We start from the raw sequence: 18,530 nt of genomic DNA, 5'->3' as shown, positions 1-18,530 counted from the left end.
CATTTATTTCAGCCTTTCACAGATGATATATTTTGTCTCCTCTCTAGTCACGGTGACTTTCTGCCACTGAAATCTTACTGCTGGCAGTCTTGGGATAACCTCTGCTGGCATTGCAGGCAACATCCTGGGAGGCCTGTGCAGACCCCATTTTCTAAACTCAAATAAATCCTGGACTATGCCAACAGGATGTGTTCCAAAAAAACTCAGACTTGCACACGCAAAGGAAGTGATTATGATAGCAAATGGGTTTTCATTACCAGATAATCTATTTATATGGGCAAAAACAAGTTTTTCAGGTGAAGCTGAATTTCTGAATGGTAAATTGTGAAACTCTCACCTGGACTGTTTTTTCCCCAGACCCAGGGAGGTAACCAAAGCATAGTAATAATAAATTGTGCAGAGCAGAGGAAGCTTTTTTCAGTATCTTCACATTTGTATTCATTTTTACTATTGATTCTGCCCCAGCAAAAAAAAATCAAGCTCCTTTTGATAATACAGTTACTATCATTTCTTGCTATTTACAGCCTCAGCCAAGGTCAGACTGCTGTTATGATTGCAGTGCAAGCAGAGATGCAGTCTGACAATTTTCAGGGTCTTTTGCACCTTTCTGGTCTTGGATACCTTGCATAACTTAAGTTGTACTGAGTTTTGTCTAAATTTGACCAGCGTCCTGGGCTTTACCTATTATGCCTTAAATCTCTAAAGCATCTCACAGCTCAGCTCAGGGTGAGTCCTCCCCAGCCTAGCTGTAGGGAGATTAGGAGACATCATTTCAGCAGTTTTGATATTTTAACTGATGTAAAGGGACCATATGCCATCTTACCCTAAGTAATAAGGATACTAATTCACAAAGGAAGCCCAATGCCCTTCCAGAAAATGAGCCCAAGTATCTTTAATCCTATTCAGCTCCTCTAGCTACAGATACGTTATAGGTTTCACTCTCCAAAACGAGAGTTTACACTTTCAAAATCAGTGAATTAATTAATTTTAAATTATTCAGTGCACTGTTTCATACCTGGATCAAACTGAACAAGCTTGGAGGGAGTCACTGTAAAGTCCTTTCCCAGCATAGCAGATATTTCATTGACCTGAGAAGAAATCAAACAATAAATACCTATTTCACCAAACCACTGTGTTCTGCTGTGTGCTGAAGCTACTGTGTGCCTCTCCATGGAGTCTCAAAAGGACATGCTAACCCACGCATGTGCTTAGGCTGAAAAAAAGATAAAGGCCTAAAGAATAACCCTGGTGATGTGCAACTGTCATTCTGCCCTTGCTCATGGTTTAAAACTCATAATCAAAAAAATTTGCTCATCTTCAAATTTTGCCTCATCCCCCCCTCAAACTGCTACTTGACAGCATCAGATAACACTGCTGTTCACCATGCCTGGGGACCCAGCCATACCTGGCTCCTGGACAGGCACATCCTGGCATCCCAGAAAAGCAGCAGCAGCCTGGCCACGTTTGCCTATTTAGCCCTTTGTGAGGTCCTGGAAAAAGTGTTTGCACACAGAGCTGTCTCAGCCCCAAAGACTCGTTGGGACAGGCATGAACACCTACATACATAAGTATGGGGAGTCCAGCAACTCCCTGAATTTTCACAGGAGACTGGCAGAGGACATGAGCTTCCACACTGCTTTCTTGCTGCTGGGATCAATTTCACAGGTCTTTTTAGCCAAGTGACAACCAGACTAGAGTCACTGGAGTCCGTGAAGGGTAGGGCAGGATAGCCCCCGATGAAGTCAATAGCAAAATTCCCACTGACTTCAGTGGAAGAAAAATCAAAACCATGTTTCCAATTAGTGCTATAATCCTGAGAAACTGTGAGGGAAACCTTTAGTATTTTTCTAGCAAGGGGAGCTGGTAAAATCCTGGAATTCCCATTTTACGAGGAAAGATAAAATTTGTGAAGGCCAAGTTGCACAAAACCTGTTTTACAAAATTATAACCTGCAGCTTTCAATCTAGGTTTTTTGACATAAGGCAGAGACTGTTTCTGCAGATATAGGGGGTTCCTTGGGCTTTTTCCTAGGCTGATGGCAGCGGGGGGAGAAATGGGGGAGGCTGCCATGACTGTGGAGTTGAAGCTCCCGTAGTTCCTGGGCTCTTCCAGCCTGAGCAGGGAAATGAAAAGTCCCAAGGCCCCAGGCTGCCCAAAGCCTGGATTTTAAAGTGGCAAATCCTGGAAACCCAGCTTCTGAGCGTAGTGCCAGAGGAAACTGCCTGCTCTGTCACAGAAGGTCATCAAAACTGAAAAACCGCTCCAAAACATTCCAGTTTTGGTTAATCAGCATTTCTACTTAAAACTCAGAAAGTTTTGTCAGAAATTTTTCAACCATCTGTACTAGCACGGACAATGTCCCGCTAAGTCTGGTTTGAATTGCATGGCCTCTTTGCTGATTACTGAAACACCTTTTAAGTCTGAGGAAGAAATTAACAGGCTCCACTACTGATTATTAAGTTTCCAGTTAGGAGCTTGGCTTTTAGCTTTACCTTCACAGCAATAAAGGCAGAGTCAGCAGAGTGTCCTGCCCTGGTGATTTTCAGAGACACCACTCCCACGTTCTCACACACTTCATATTCAGTCTGTTGCATTTCAATCCGAGACCACCGTAGCTCCAGCCTGTGGGAGAGGGGGGAACGCCGGTGTGAAGCACAGCCACCTCCCCCGCTGCCCCCACCCCCTGCTGCCCCCAGGTTCAGTGAGGAGCCATTTCTCTCCTGACTGCTGATTTAGCCAATACACATACTGAGTCTTTGTTTCCAAATCAACACATTTGGGTGATTTGGCTGATTAGAAAGAGGGAGAGGTGGTTAATGAATCTTCCAGTCGCACCCTGGTCTACCCCAAAGGAAGCCTGAACCTTGTTTCAGAACCAGAGGGATGCTGCAGCAACTTTGGGAAGAGCAGAGTTTGTCCCTAACACCAAATAGGCCAAGACAAGCTATCACTGTTTCTTCCTGGTTCCTTTTAACCCTGTAGTTTTATTTACTCTCACTCCCTTGTATTTTCCCTGCAATATCCTCCTTTCTTCCCACCTTCCTTCATCTGTCCTCTAACTCTCCTCCTTTACCGTATAGGGCACGCTCACCGCCTCTGTGCGAGTGCCCTCCCCACTCCCCTTACTTTAATATTCTGTGTACTTCACTCTTCAACCATAGAAGTGGCCGAGTCCAGGTGTCTCATACACTGAATTTTAGAATTGTCTATAGGGGATGTGACCAAGCCTTGGAGGATCGCATGCTGCACAGTGGAGCGAATAAAGATCTTGCCTTTTTAAAAGCTGTGACAAAAATTAGTGGGAGTCAGAGAGGAATGACAGAGAGCGGAGAGAAGGAAAATGAGCTGTGCTACTTACAAAACAATTTGAACTTTTCTAAAACTTCTAGACCTTTCAGGGTTGACTAGCTCTAACACCAGTGGAAGTTTCCTCCTGTGCTATATCCTCTGATAACTCATTTTGTGGGCAACCCATTTAGAAGCTGATTTGCTTTATTTTTCCTAAAGAGGATTCATGTGCCAGACATAGTCCAGCAGCGTTCAGATAAAAGCTGGGTTTCAATTCTAATAATATCAACATGCAAATCAAACTTGTATTTTGAACCAGTGACCATTAGGTGATAAATTATTAAAAAAAAAAAACCTCTCCCAAGCTTTTAAACCCAATATTAAAAATACTATTTTTTCCTTAAAAGCCAAATTCCCCTTTGTTCTGAGGTCCAGTGCAGCTACCAGATAAATTCTACTTCTCTGAAACTCCTATGTTCCATACAAAAAGTGCTTTCTCTTTGCTCTCCTCGTAAAGCTATGTATGTTGCGCATTGCTATTTATATAGAAGAAGCCACACTTTCCCATGAGGAGTGGCAGCGTTTTAATGGTGGTTTTAATATCAGTGCATCTGTGAGCCAGCACAGTGCAGCTGGGAAGTGCTCAGGCTGGCTGTGTTCAGATGTGTTTGTGTATGGGGACATCTTTTGGCACAGCGCATAAGTGCCGAAACGCTGTCTCCGGCTCTGCTCAGTCCTTTCTCTAGTGTGCAGGTGTCGTGGTTTAACCCCAGCCAGCAACTAAGCACCATGCAGCCGCTTACCCCTGCCCCCTCCCAGTGGGGTGGAGGAACAAAAAAAAAAAAAGTAAAACTCATGGGTTGAGATAAGAGCAGTTTAAGAACTAAAGAAGTAAAATAAAATACAGTACTACTACTACTACTAATATTATAATAATAATTGTAATGAAAAGGAATATAACAAAAAAAATAAATAACACCCAAGAAAAGACAAGTGATGCACAATGCAGTTGCTCACCACCCGCTGACCGATGCCTGAGCAGCGATCCACTCCTCCCGGCCAGCTCCCCCGTCTTTATATACTGGGCATGACGCTCTATGGTATGGAATACCCCTTTGGCTAGTTCAGGTCAGCTGCCCCGGCTATGCTCCCTCCCAGCTTACTGCACACCTGCTTGCTGGCAGAGCATGGGAAACTGAAAAGTCCTTGGCTTAAGATAAGCGCTACTTAGCAACAACTAAAACATCAGTGTGTTATCAACAGTATTCTCACACTAAATCCAAAACACAGCACTGTACCAGCTACTAAGAAGAAAATTAACTCTATCCCAGCCAAAACCAGGACAGCAGGGAAGTGCTCTGCAGAGGAGCCTGGCCCTTGGAGTCAGCTCTCTGCTTCTTTTCCCTTGCCGTGAGTCCTGGTTTGTGAGTAGCCAGTTAAGCCCAGGAATATAGTGTTCGTTATTTTTCTCAGTTACTGCTGATTAAATAAATTGGTTGAACATTCAACCCTATTTTCAGAAATAAAGGGAAACATTGCCCCTGCTGTAGAGCTACTCCCACTTTTGGCCTTTATCATCAAAGCACAGTTCAGATGATGCCCCAGTCTCTAATTTTTGTACATGAGGCTTATCATATGTCACAAGGAAATTTGATAATATGCCTAATATAAATTTTGGCAGTGGATGACAAAGAAGATGCTGTGTGCCCTCCACCTTCTTTCAATGCTCTTTTGCAGAAGTATGGCTCTCATAGCTTTTACTGCTTGAGAGCTTCCCCTCCATCATGATCTCAAGCATGTGAAAAAGGCGTTGCCGTCAGCGCAGGGCAAGAGTGACCTCCAGCTGCAGGACCATGTACATGAAGCAACAGTCCTGTCCCTCAGCACCCAGTATCTCAGATCTCCAAATGCCCAGCTGCCACTTAGGGTAAACTCCATTATGTTTTTCTGTGAGGGCCCGAAGGCCCTTGAGAACTGTGCCCCAGTCTAACCTGGAGCTAGCCCAGTTTGAGTCATAGCTATGTTCACGTCTGTGTGGCTTCAAGCCTGGCACAGGTTCATTCGCCCTGAGGGTCGGAGCTACCTTTGGGGCACCGCAGAGTTACCACTGGCATCTGTGACTTGGAACTCCAAGTTGTCTGAATTCACTTCCCGTGATGGATTGATGACATAAAGTATGATTTTGCTGTTTAAATCCTTTTGGCTAAACTTTTCCTGAATAAATCCACCTGGGAAAGAAGAGAAACATTCAGGTGAATCAAAGGCCTGTTAATAAGAACCACATAGTTCATATAGACTGTTTTGAACTTTTCTTCTTGTTGAACACTTAGAAAATTTGAACTTACAGAAACCTGGGTTTATAGCCAAACAGCAACACCCCAGCTTGTTATAAGCCCCAGCCAATTTCTTCCATGTCACATGTTTATCAAATGGCCAAGTTCAATATTAATCTTTTTTTTTCTTGACACAAACAAAAAATAGTTTCTCAACAGCAGCTATTAACAATTATCTCAAACTCTTTGAGGATTCATGATGAACATGAGACTCAGCTTTAGTGTAAAAGCTTTCTTACTACATTCAAACCTTGCCCAAAGTTTGCTAAGAAATTTTTTATTTCCTCTATCAAGCAAACATTAACAGGGTAGGTTTTGGAATCTGGTCTGGTATGTCCCAAAATACAGAGATTATAGAAGACAGCACCTGTTGTTATATTTTCCAGGTAGCCATAATGAGGACCTTGTAAAATCTTAAAAATTATTTTGTCATCTTCTGTATTGGGGTCAGATGCCTTCAGGGACTTGGCAGTAATATAGATCCCATAATTGCCATTCTTCAGCAGTTCCACATCAGAAAAGCAATGGAGATGAATAATTTTTGGTGCCATTTTGTCCAAATGATCCACCTAAATCAAAGTTAGACAAATGTATATTCATTTTACAGCATCAGGATATTCTCTGTCCTACTTTTGCTAAAAGCACAGTAGCCTGCTCAGGGTAGCAATAGCCACTTTGACTCGCAGTCTGCTCCAGAAGAAGTCTGATCTCCAGTTAAGTACTACTTCCCATGAGAGGTTTCCAGGCCCAGATTGCCCAGTCACTTGCTGCATGCAGTGGGATACAGCACACGCTGGGGAGGGCAACACAAATTCTGTGTACCTCTGCCCTGATGTCCCACACTCCCCATAGTCCTTGTCGTTTTTGATGTAATTTTCTTCATAGCAAATGAAAACTCCAGCAAAGGTTTCTCACCTCTGTTTTACAATAACAAGCCTGGAAACCTAACAATTAAGATAATCACAGTCATAGACCTGGCCAATATGACTCCTTGAATCTGTGCCACCTTTCACAACTTCTGATGAATCTTCTAGCACTCCGCAACGGTTGTTGCTGTTTCCATATCTCATCTTCTGCTGAAATGGCACTCATCATATAACTTCAAACTTTGTCATCAGGAAAAGTTAGGAGCCTCTTCATTAGTATCAGTGTTTTGAAACATGCAGAATTTTGACATACAATGCAACCAGGCCTGCTTTGCATACTGAAACATGCCAGATAGATAGACAGATACATACAAGAAGACAGCAAAGGCATCTGAGCCTGTGACACAGTGGGAAGAATTTGAAAATGAGGGAAATGGGAAGTGATCAGAAAGATCCTAGTAAAGGAAGGAAGAATCAGAGCAGGCATCTTACAAAGACTCTGGGAAGGAAAACAGGCTGTCCAGTTGTGGAGGCGAAGTGGCTGTAATTCAAGATTCCTGTGACATGAAGATCAGCAGTCATCCTGGTATCCCTCACACGCAAATCAGTGGGTCAGGTACCAAGTGGGAAAGCAGAGCAGGAGGAAGTTCATTCCTCCCCGCTGCTGGGCTCAACTTTAGGGTTGAGATTTCAATGTAAAATATTTTAGCAAGTATAAGTATATAAGTATATACTTGCTTATATTTGTATAAGCAGGATGTCTTTCTTCTCTTAAATACAGTCTCTCTCTTTGCACTGTATAAAATTCTTTGCCTGAGTAATGCATTGTGGCAAGTAGTTAAGCCTCCAGGTTAATTATTCACGGAACACAGAAAGCAAACATTTTAGCTGATAAATACCTCAGTTAAATCACAGACTGCAGCAAGTACTGGTTCTCATCAAAACTACTACATTTTCCACCTTATCATGCTATAGATCTCTGTTAAGTAGGCCTCTGGTCACACTTGCCTGAATGGTGAATGCCACTGGCTCGCTCTGCACCCTCCCATTCACGATGAAGCCTTGATTAGTCCTATCTGTTGCAACAAATGTAAATCTGTCAATCTGGGAATCCCCACCTCCGTGCTTGTATGCAACATCCCTGTTGTCCACATCTTGCTGGGTGAAATTGTACTGCAGTAGCACAGCCCCTTGATAATAGAGATCACCATATTGGGGGAGCTGAGCCAAGAGGAAGGTAAGGTTTTCTTTGGCAGTGTCTGGGTCTGAAAGCTGCAGGACATCAGGAGAAAGGAGTGCCATAGCGCCTTCCACTAATCTTAACCCCGTGTTCCTAGATAGCGTGGGCAAAGCTTGGTCGACTGCCTCCAAGGAGATCATGAATGTCCCATGCTTAGTCCTCAGTCCATTGCTGATGATGAATCTGGCAAAGAGAGGCAAGGTAGTCTTCAGCATGCGTTCTTGATTCACCATGTACTGAAATGAAATGATGATACACACCTTTACTACAGGACTTGCCTGTGTTGATACTGCAAAAGTAGTAGAGCTCAAAACCAGACTGTGGGTGGGGTGGATGTATAACTTAAAAACATGAAAGCAGATGGCCAGGTATATGGCAAGAGTTGCAATGCATCTGCAGGAATATGAGTAGATGCCAGAGGAATGGCTTTGAGGATGTACCCATCAGTCCCAGCAGTCATAACACAGCTGATCTAATCTTGTAGCTTAGATACAGATGGAGCAGATCTAAAATGGCAGGCTGGCTGGGGGGTTATTGCACCCTCTGGCATACATACACGTTTGTACACATCCTTAAGTATATCTTCACTTGGTTACCTGGCAGTGGCAACTGCCAGTGAAAGCGCTGGCTTTGTCTACAACTTACAGAAAGAGGTGTGTAAAGTGCATGGTCTGCCGGGACAATGGTTTTTTTTCTGTTCGCTGTTACAAACCTTTTGTACCCAATAGCCCCAAAACTATCTAAAAAGCAAGCTGGAAAAAGATCCATCCTCATCTCACTTCACGGGTTTGTTTAGGCACTAACTGTGTCTGTAAATTTCTGTATATTCAGAGGAACTGATTTATGTTTCTTTACAAAACTCAAGTAAGGTTTCACTGAAATACTAAGACTCTCTGGGAGATATTGGGCAGAACTATACAAGTTGCTAGGGTAATTTTAAAAATGTAACCATGTATTTATCAAAGGGTCAGATTTGCAAAGTTCTTATTCCATGCTGGGAATTCTATTAATAGCAGCATAGTTTCTTATAGTTCTCTCTCAAGCAGTAATATTTCTTTAGATATATTAAAGATTTGATTATGTTCTACAGTTAATTTTCCTTTCCTAAAGAAGAGAAAGATAAAGGTGCCCAAGGCTGGAGAGAAAATCTGTTGGAAGCCTACCAGCTGGGTATAGGCTTTTGCTATACAATTATTAGCAAATTTAGTTGTGGATAAAAATAAAGAGAAAACCAGTCTTTTAGCCTTCAAAATTCATCCTAGCTTTCATTGTCAAGATTATTACTTAAGTATTTTTTCTGAAAGCAATTACATTGCACATTGTCATGCCTGTAACAAAAACTTTTGAGGGTATATGAAACTAAAAATTACTTTGAAAATGTCTCACGATCCTTCATGTCCCATGACCATATAGTATGTAAGAGTTACCTTTCTTTCTACAGAAGTTTCTCTGGTTATGCTGCATAGTACATGCAAAAGCATCTTGGAGAGTGGTTTTCACCCAGGTTTGTTCTGCCTGAGCCAGAACAGAGTCTGCTGTGCGAAGAAATTTACTTGTGGTAGACTATTGACATTCCCTGACCTTCCTTTTTCTCCCACCCTCCAATGCCCAGCGCTTTGAATGCACATACAGTTATACTTATGCAGTCGATCTTGTATGGGACAGTATCATGGGACGGTTGTTTCAGATAGTATGAGGGCCAGCCTAGCTGGCTGCTTTCCACCTAGCATGCTTCTACCATACATAAGTGAAATGGGGACTGGCTGACATCTAGATTATCTGCCTCCTCTTGCTCTCCTGACTGCAGACCTCAACGAAGTATTTAAATAATTATAGGGTCAGAACCTGGCCTATTGTTGCGTGCCTTGAATGTAAGTGACCCTCAGTAGGTCATGGAGTAGCTTACTGTGTCACACAGACTGTCCATCTAAAACTCCTCACTGCCTTCACCAATGCTGGATGATTAGGGCTCGATCAACTTGTAAGCTGGCAGTATGCCATGAAACAGATGGGAATGAGCATAGGCAGACCAGGGACTATATAGCAGTTAGAAATATGTTTACTGAGGATGGTATTCCCAGCTGGGAACCTAGAGACATCTGTCTGCACTGACCTAATGCTATTGTACCAATGGTAAAAGGGTTGTGCTATTAGTAATCTAGCTGAAATGAAATACAGAACTAGAATAATGATGATCAATACTATGCTAAGGAAAAAAAAAGGCAAAACACGTTCAGTCAAGACCTTAATCTTCTCTCAAAAAGTCTGGAAGATTGCTGCAGAAGTGAGTTTCCTCTGGTTCTTTTGATGGCTGTAAAATCATCTGGATGATGTCTCAAACAATATTTAAGTGAAAGATTTAGATAATTCAGTTCGTGAAACTGAAGATTCGTCCAGTCCTCTACAGAATACCAGATAGGAGCAAACCTCCTGGTTATATACATCAGACTGAAATTTACGATGCAAATGTCGTACGCCGCTTGATTTCACAGGTGATGAAGCTGCCTGTGTCCAAGACGTCCTTTTTTCTGCACTTGGGGAGATTTTGGTTGTTTATTTCTGGTTTATGGCTGCTTCATCTTTTCGTTAGGAATGGAGAGCAGCCAATATTCTCCTCACTCTGATGAAATTTAGAGGACAACGCTCAGGCACAGTTAGGAGGACATGTTGCATGGTTTGCTTTCACCATTACCAACATTTCATGCTTTCTGCAGTTTGATGGCAACAGAGTTGGCTGTAGGACCTACCATCTGTCATGGCATTTAAAAGATAAAAATGGAATCATAAATAGTGCCAGCTCATTACAAAATCGAGCCAGCGTGTCAAAATGGAGGACATTAGCATGTTCTTCTAGTATCCTGCTGCCAGCATCTGATGTCAGGTTGCTAATTACTTGAAGTCATCTGTCCAAACAAGCTCTGCCAAATCTTTCTTCCAGGCCAGCAGCGCAAAACAATACAGGCAAATTTATGTCTGAAGGAAGTACTTCAGTGGAAAGTAAAAATCTGATCAGTTAATATCCCCCCCCAAATTACCCATATAATTAATGTAACCATTCCTTGTTTAAATAATAATAATATTCTGCCACAATATTTGTATGTCTACACAAAACCAAATTATTTTCCAAATGATAACATCAAGGAACATCAATTATTGTGATTAAAATAGTTATTGAATATCAATATTTATTAAAGCATCATAACCTTACTTTTGTAAGGCTGACTTTCTAGCCATTTGTTTCTTAGCCATTGGACTAAACAGAAGACATTGGGTTTATCCACATGCACAGTTTCCCTAGAATTGTTTGGTCTTCTTTCATTAGTGTGGTATAGAAGTCATACTGATGCAAGCCACTCCTACACTGCCCAACCTAGGGTTGGCATGACTGCAACCTTACTTTTCTAAGCTAATTCTAGTTTTGGTTATAGTATTTCACAACCGAGAAACATAAAGCCAGAGAATATTTGTTCACTTTTTCTGTTATGACTACAAGTGGATCAGACAAATCTCCTAACTAGAATTTCCACCACATTTAATTTAGTGGAAGGGATAGTTTAAAATGTTTCAACTGAGGGAAGTCCCAAAATTACTTTTGGCTTAACTCTAGATAATGTCACCTGAGCTGGCCCGGTGTCATAGGGAGGTTTATTTGATGTCTCCATGCCCCACTTGCCTGATTTCCCTGCAAAAAAGCTCTCAAACTGGATGATGCAACATGTTCTTGAATCTTCATCATGCATCATGGAAAATGCTCTTCAGATCAGGAATCTATTCGTAAGAGAGTGTAAAAAGGGGCCTTCTCTGAATTGGAACTCTTAGGAGCTAAATCCTTCATTTTTCTTAGTTGCAAATGACAAAACAGTAAGCTTTTATTTTTGTGTGGAAAATTTGAATTTTATAGAAAGTCCATTTTCTGTCAAAAGCTGTTTCCAGAGGAAATTGTCAATGCTAGCAAGAAGTTAGTGTTCTTCCTTTAGAAACATTTTCCTTATTTCTGAGCTTTTTTTTTCCTGAATTTGCTCTCTTTTAGAAAACTGTCCCCAAGACTTTGAGCAATGATATATCTACTCTGTCTTTACCTGATAATAACTCATTACATCATTCCACTGTATAACCAAGGGAGTTTCATTTAGGAACAAAACAAGGAAATATTCACTTTAGGAGTACACCTAGTCTAAGCTGGTCTAAGGGGAAGGTTCAGGTGAAAGTAAACTTAAATATCACTAGGCTGCTGAACTGGGCCTATAGGTAACCAGGTTTACCTCAAAAATCCAATTGTCTACATGAATTTCTGAGCTATTGTGGTGTCAGAATAGATAAGTGGACTGGTTTTCAGTGTGTTCAAGAACTATTTATTGATTCAAAAAGCCTGGAACTGAATGAATATGATAAATAAGAACAGACAAGAAAGCAGTTATTTAATACCTGGATGGATGACTTTTACCATATCCAGCTGTAGCAAGAAACCAAAGGAAAATTCCACAAAGTATGTTCTTAGTCCTTCTCCCCCACTGCCATGGTTTAACCCCAGCTGGCAACTAAGCCCCACACAGCCACTCGCTCATTCCCCCCATGTCAGGATGGGGGAGAGAATCGGAAGGGTAAAAATGAGAAAACTTGTGCGTTGAGATAAAGACAGTTTAATGGGTAAAGCAAAAGCCACGCACACAAGTAAAGCGAAACAAGGAATTCATTCACTTCCTCCCATCGGCAGGCCATGGGAAGTTCAGCCATCTCCCGGAAAGCAGGGCTCCATCACATGTAATGGTCACTTGGGAAGACAAATGCCATCACTCCCAACGTCCCCCCATTCCTCCTCCTTCCCGCAGCTTTATATGCTGAGCATGACATCATATGGTATGGAATATCCCTTTGGTCAGTTGGGGTCAGCTGTCCCGGCTGTGTCTCCTCCCAACCTCTTGTGCACCCCCAGTCTCATCACTGGTGGGGTGGTGTGAGGAGCAGAAAAGGCCTTGACTCTGTGTAAGCACTGCTCAGCAATAATGAAAACATCCCTGTATTATCAACACTGTTTTCAGCACAAATCCAAAACATAGCCCCATACTAGCTACTGTGAATAAAATTAACTCTATCCCAGCCAAAGCGAGCACACCCATGTAAATCTTACCAGCTGTGTATGTTTGGGTGCTATAATAATATTGAAGCTAGTATCATTAAGTGGATGTGGCTCTGGCTACAGTTTCAGCATCAATTAGAAAATGCTTTTATTACCAAAGCAGTCACAACTATGTGTGTTACAGTAGAAATATCTTTGCTATATAAATATTGAGAATTCCCACAGAGCTTTCACCTCTTTTTAATGATTTGTTTGGGGGTTTTTTGTTTCTTTTGTGTTGTGGGATTTTTTTAAATACCCAAGAAATCCCAGTGGAAAAGTTTGGGGGGTGGGGTGTTATGCCTTACCTGAATGTGTCTTCAGGAACAACTGCTTTCGCGTTGTGAACATAGCAGACTATCTGTCTTGCTACATCCATTTGACTGAAGCTTGTAATGGGGATGGCAGGATAGCTGACATACTCTATTTGTCCATACTGGGGAGGGGAGGTTATCACATAGAGGAGCTCCTCTGGCTTGTCAGTACCATCCAGTGCAAGGAGGACGTCGGTTGTAATGTAGCCCCGATCCCTTTTGGCACTCTAAGAGGTTTTATGAAAACAGCAATGTCTCCTGCAGGATAGACGAAACAACACTAAAATAGTAATATGGAATTGTAAATTGATCTCTTATGCATTATTTAGCCACATGCAAGCCATCACCAGTAGAAAAATCATAGGACTGTAGGATTATAGGGAAATTCAGACTGGAAGGGACTTCAGGATGTCTCTGGTTCAACATTCTGCTCAAAGCAGGGTCAGCCATGAGATCAGCCATAACTACGTTGCTCAGGGCTTTATCCCATCAGGGCTTGAAAACTGCCAAGGGTGGAGACAGCACAACCTCTCTGAACCCTTGTTCCAATCTTAGCGGTGTCAGGTTAACTTGATCTAATTTAGGTTTCCAATAGGGATTCAATAAAGGAAGAGAGACCGTAAGACTGGAGCATAAACCTGGGAGACAGAGTTTTTCTTGAACAGTGTTTTGCCTACCTTATTACATTCTTGCCATTTTTCTGTGCTTTGATTTACTCAGACATAAAGCTAGTTTCAGAAGGATATTTTCAACTTTATTTGAAAAGTAGCTGGGAGTCCTGGGAGGCAAGGTGCAACACGTTGCCTTAGGCAGAGCCTTTTCAAATCCCAGGACCACTTCTTCACCAGCAGGAACATCAGGGCTGGGGCCAGCAGTGAAATCCAAGCAGACAAATTTTCGGGATCTGCAGGGAGACTTGCCAAGGGCCTATATAGTGCTCAGGGAAGGATCAGAACATGTACTCAGATCATCTTTGTTTCAGAAACAGGCACTGTAAAATGTCAAGTCTGGCAGATCTTTACCCTTTTCCATGTCCTTGATATTTATGTAGAAGTCCACAGCTGGGGATCTGTTGTACCCATCCCACAGATAAAACGTGAAGCTGTCTTGGTTCTTGGACCCTATAGCTCCTGTATGGACATATCTCACAAGGTTCATATCCAGTTCTTCCTGAGTGCACTTCATTCCAGTTTGGAGAGTTATCCAGCCTTGGCCTACCTAGAAAGAATAAACATCCTTCATTAAACAGATAGTCTCCCATGCATCCTCCCCAGTTAATTGTGTTTCTTTGCAGTTATGCAGACTGTTAGTGGCAGCTACCTGGCTTCCCTTCTAAGCTATAGACTCTTTCCTCATAGTATGTTTTGAAGGGCAGTAAATAGCTGGATTTGTTCCCAAGCAGCTACAAGGCCAGAGAAGATACAGTGATCATGTATAAAATGGAGTAAATGGAGTTTAGCCACTTTTACTCCAGGAAATACATTTCTGCACACTTCTCAGTGAGACACCAACAAAATGAAAATGAAATGGTTCCTAACCCAGCTTATGTTTTCTATTTCTTAATTTCATAAAGCTGCTCTTGATTCTATCCGAAACCATACCTAAAGGGATATCAGAAATGAACCTATGGGGAACTTCAGGGAAGCACAGAAATTTAAAGCCCCAGAGGTCCTCTGATGGAAAAATATGAATTGCCCAATAAAATCTCCTGCTTTTCTGAAGATAGCATAGTACCCTATATTGGATTGATCAGTGTATTTGACATTTAGCCTGCAGTAACAGTGTCACTAGCTTTGGAGCTAAAGGTTGTCAAGGACAGAGAGCTCAAATACACACAGGTACCCTATATGTTCAAACTGTCAGACTCCAGCCAGTAGCTGTCTCTCATCCCAGTGTGTGGGACACTTTTAATTCACAAGTCTCACGTGATCCACAGATTCTTTCAGGGATCCAGCATCAAAATACTTTCCAGGCTCACAGGTCTTTGAAACAGACTTTTTTCTATTATATATGCATGTAATTAAAAAGAGGCATTTTTTCTGTCTTTGTTCCTGTGGCTGATCTTTGGTCAATAGATGGTCATCTTTCCTTCCATTTCTAGTCTTATTTTCTGCCTTTCCTTTTGCTATACCCTTTCCATCTTCTTCCTTTTTTCCCTTCCTTCCCACCATACTTTTCTTCTAACACATGATTTATTACTCACTCTTTCACACACATCTCCCTCCATTCTTTCTGAACCCTGAAGTAACTGAAGTAATAGCTTACTTGTCAACTTTTTTTTGATCAAGGACTTCCCCCCACCCCCTCCCAGCTTTGATGCTTGGTTTTCCCCCTCCATGGGCTGATTCTCCCAGCATCTCTCTCCATTGTCATCTCAGATGATCTGCCATGCCTCTCCTTCTGTTGATGATCTGGCCTTTAGTGTCAAAGCCCCTGGGACAGCATCATTGTCTGGTTCAAACATTCTTTCAGCAATCAAACTGGCCACAGCCGTCTACTTCAAAACATGACAGACATTTGGGAGAAAAGGAAGATGAACTTCATTCTACCCTAAAAAGAGAGAGTTCTTTGCATGCCTGCTTTTTGTTGAAGTACAAAGACTAACCTTGAGCTGAAGCTGACCATTTTCTGGAAGTCTTTCAAATAAGTAGTAAATTCTCTCCCTGGGGGTATCTTTATCTTCCACTGACAGAACAGCACTAGAAATTATTCGAGTTTCACCCATATTCACCTCTATATCATCCTTCCTGCAAAAATTAAAAGTCATGTATTGATGCAATAAAAGAACAGTAACCTTTCCGACACGTAATTTCTCTGCCAGGAATATGGATTACCCAGATGCTGACAGAAATGACAACTGCAGAAAGAATGGAAGGAGGGTGCCTATTTCAGTTCAAAACAGAAAAAAAGCAAACAAGGTAGACCAGCTTCTCCTTTCAATGGTGAAAAACAACAAAGCAGATACCTACAACAACCTGGGATTTACTACATCTGTCGTCTTCTCCTGGTAGTATGTTACTGCTACTATAGACCATAGCAATACTGGCTGTAATGAACTGATTGTTCATTAGAGAGAAGACTGTCTTTCAAATGACTAGTCCGTCACTGCTCGCCTTAATCTTTAAGAGACACTACAAAAACCTAAGTGGCTCCTTCTGTATGGTCCCCACTGCAGAATTTTCCTGGGTTCTTAGTTCAGAAAAGTAGGTTAAGGCCACCTGTTCTTTGGCAGAAATGACCATCACTAGCCACAAATAAAATTTGAGGCAGCTTTGGGGAAAAAAATTCCACATAGTTCGAAATTCATGCAGAGTCTTGCTCCAGGATGATTCTCAGATCGTGTCTCCTTTGTTTCCATTCTCAACTAGTAACCATCCTCCAGTTTGCATTTACACACCCTGCTTTATCATTTTGCTGTTAGCTGTCTTGCATTTTTGCAATGTAGCATCCAAGCAGTATTATTAGACTATATGAAAGTTTCAGGGAGGTTGGAGGGGATTCAGCATATTCAATCACCCCAGAGATGGGACCTGCTCAAGCTAATCTGCCCAGGGGCCATGGAGCAGGTTGGAAAAGGACAGACTCCTTAGGCATTCAGGCAGCTAAGCTTTGGCTGGACGCAACTGCGCATGTGCAAGCCATGCTATTTCAAAGGCTAAATGCAGATAGATTTTTACAAGAATTGCTAAAGACACATTCTTCATATAACAGCCCTTTCCTTTACCAAGCTGCAAGTGCCTACTCCAAAGCAGAGTGACAACTGAGATTTCCAAAGAAGAAGTTGTCACAATTATTTAGTGATTTTGGAAAATACATTTATTATTCTCAGAAAGAGTGGAGGTTTTTTTCCTGAAGTTTCATATTCAAACTGATATGGATATGAGGCATAGAAATTTCATGTTTGGCAAAATGAGAAGCAAAGAAAATGGAGTCATATGACAAAGTATATCAAGTCATATTAATGACAGATCAAGCAACCTTAATGATTTGCTCATACCAGCAATAAACATGCTGGGACATGCAAACAGAAAGGCCAGGTGTCTGACCCAAAGGCTGTATGAGCCAGGAAGAGAAGATTCAAACAAAAAAATAAATGAAGATAAACACGATTAGCTACACGCTGAATGCTGTCTAATGCCAACTCATTTTTCTGCGTAGCAATTAGTTGGTTAAGTCCTTCTAGCACCCACACATCTCATCTTGAGAAGAAGCTTTCAAGGGGAATGTGTGAGGGCCTTACGTTCCCCAAGGGCACTCCTTGCTACAGGACGCAATCCAAGAGGTGACAGATTGAGTTTTTGGCAGTCACTGTGAATAAGAGCCACTGTTTGCCAGCCAAAAACATCCCATCCCAGATTCTTCAGTCTATTGACCATAGCTAATGGAGATGAGAACTGAAACTCCCTGGGGTGGAAAGGTGCCCCCAGATCAAAAGGTGAGAAAAAGCTTACCGGTATTGTCAGATGTTCACCTGTAAAACACTGCAGCGGCGTAAGGGAGCTCCTACCCCACAGCAAAGATGTGGTGACTGAATGTGGCAGCTAAACCACTTCAATGCCGAACTGAACATGTTTCCTTAAAGCACTACTGCTTAACCGCTGGCAGCATACTGCATCTCAGTGGAAGAGTAACAGGCAAGAAGCAGTAACTGCTTATAATGAAATAGCTATTTTGCAAGTAGATGGCTCACTATATGCCTCTGTTCACCACAGGAATGGCAAATGGTGAGATCTAACATCACCAGACAAGGCAGCAACAGTTTCTGGATCCAGCTGGGCAAAGCTAAAAACACTTGACTTCTTGCACTCCATCACCTTCCTTCAGAGAGAAAGGGTGGAAGGTGACATCACAATCTTTACCATGTGAGGAATAAATAGACAATTATCAGTACATAATTTGAATACATAAACTATACTCTTTATTCTAACTAGAAATGGACATTCTCTCTTGTTAGCATTATGTGGTTCCTCATAATCTTTCAACTATGAAACTAACATTTGTTAATGCAGGAAGCTCTACATGGTAAACAAAACATTCAAAATTTTCTGCAATGGGAAACGTAGGTCTGATCTGAAGGTCGGCCAAATATCCTGAGGGATCAGAAATTCCCACTTTAGTGGCAGCCTGCTTAACAGGCTGTAAGTAATTTCCGAAATGCAAACTTTAGAGGTTCAGAGCTATACCCCCAAAGCCTTCGGGCCCCCAGCTCCCCGTCTGCCTGCCTGGGGCTGGAAAGCAGCCAGGAGGATGGAGGCTCTGATGGTCTGTGGCAGGTCGTCAGCTGAAAAATGGGGATCCCAAGGGACAAGCTCCTTGTTAAAATGTCCAGGAGGTTCAGCTCTCGCAGCCAGCTGCCTATCTGCAAATGGTCTG

The 18,530-nt window shown here is 42.1% G+C and overlaps 1 protein-coding gene across 1 annotated transcript in view; it reads right to left on the bottom strand.

Moving 5' to 3' along the window:
• The window catches only part of FREM1 (FRAS1 related extracellular matrix 1), a 62,782-nt gene that overhangs the window by 15,082 nt on the left and 29,170 nt on the right, over positions 1-18,530 (bottom strand). The window contains 9 exon segments of the mRNA XM_050912905.1: positions 1,016-1,088; positions 2,493-2,622; positions 5,372-5,516; positions 5,989-6,190; positions 7,496-7,910; positions 13,152-13,374; positions 13,377-13,415; positions 14,180-14,375; positions 15,763-15,904. Coding sequence (XP_050768862.1) covers positions 1,016-1,088; positions 2,493-2,622; positions 5,372-5,516; positions 5,989-6,190; positions 7,496-7,910; positions 13,152-13,374; positions 13,377-13,415; positions 14,180-14,375; positions 15,763-15,904 — 1,565 coding nt within the window.

The sequence above is a fragment of the Gymnogyps californianus genome, chromosome Z, assembly GCF_018139145.2.
Source record: "Gymnogyps californianus isolate 813 chromosome Z, ASM1813914v2, whole genome shotgun sequence".
NCBI classification, from domain to species: domain Eukaryota; kingdom Metazoa; phylum Chordata; class Aves; order Accipitriformes; family Cathartidae; genus Gymnogyps; species Gymnogyps californianus.
Note: the sequence above shows the minus strand (reverse complement) of the source record. Positions and strands in the feature narration are given on the sequence as shown.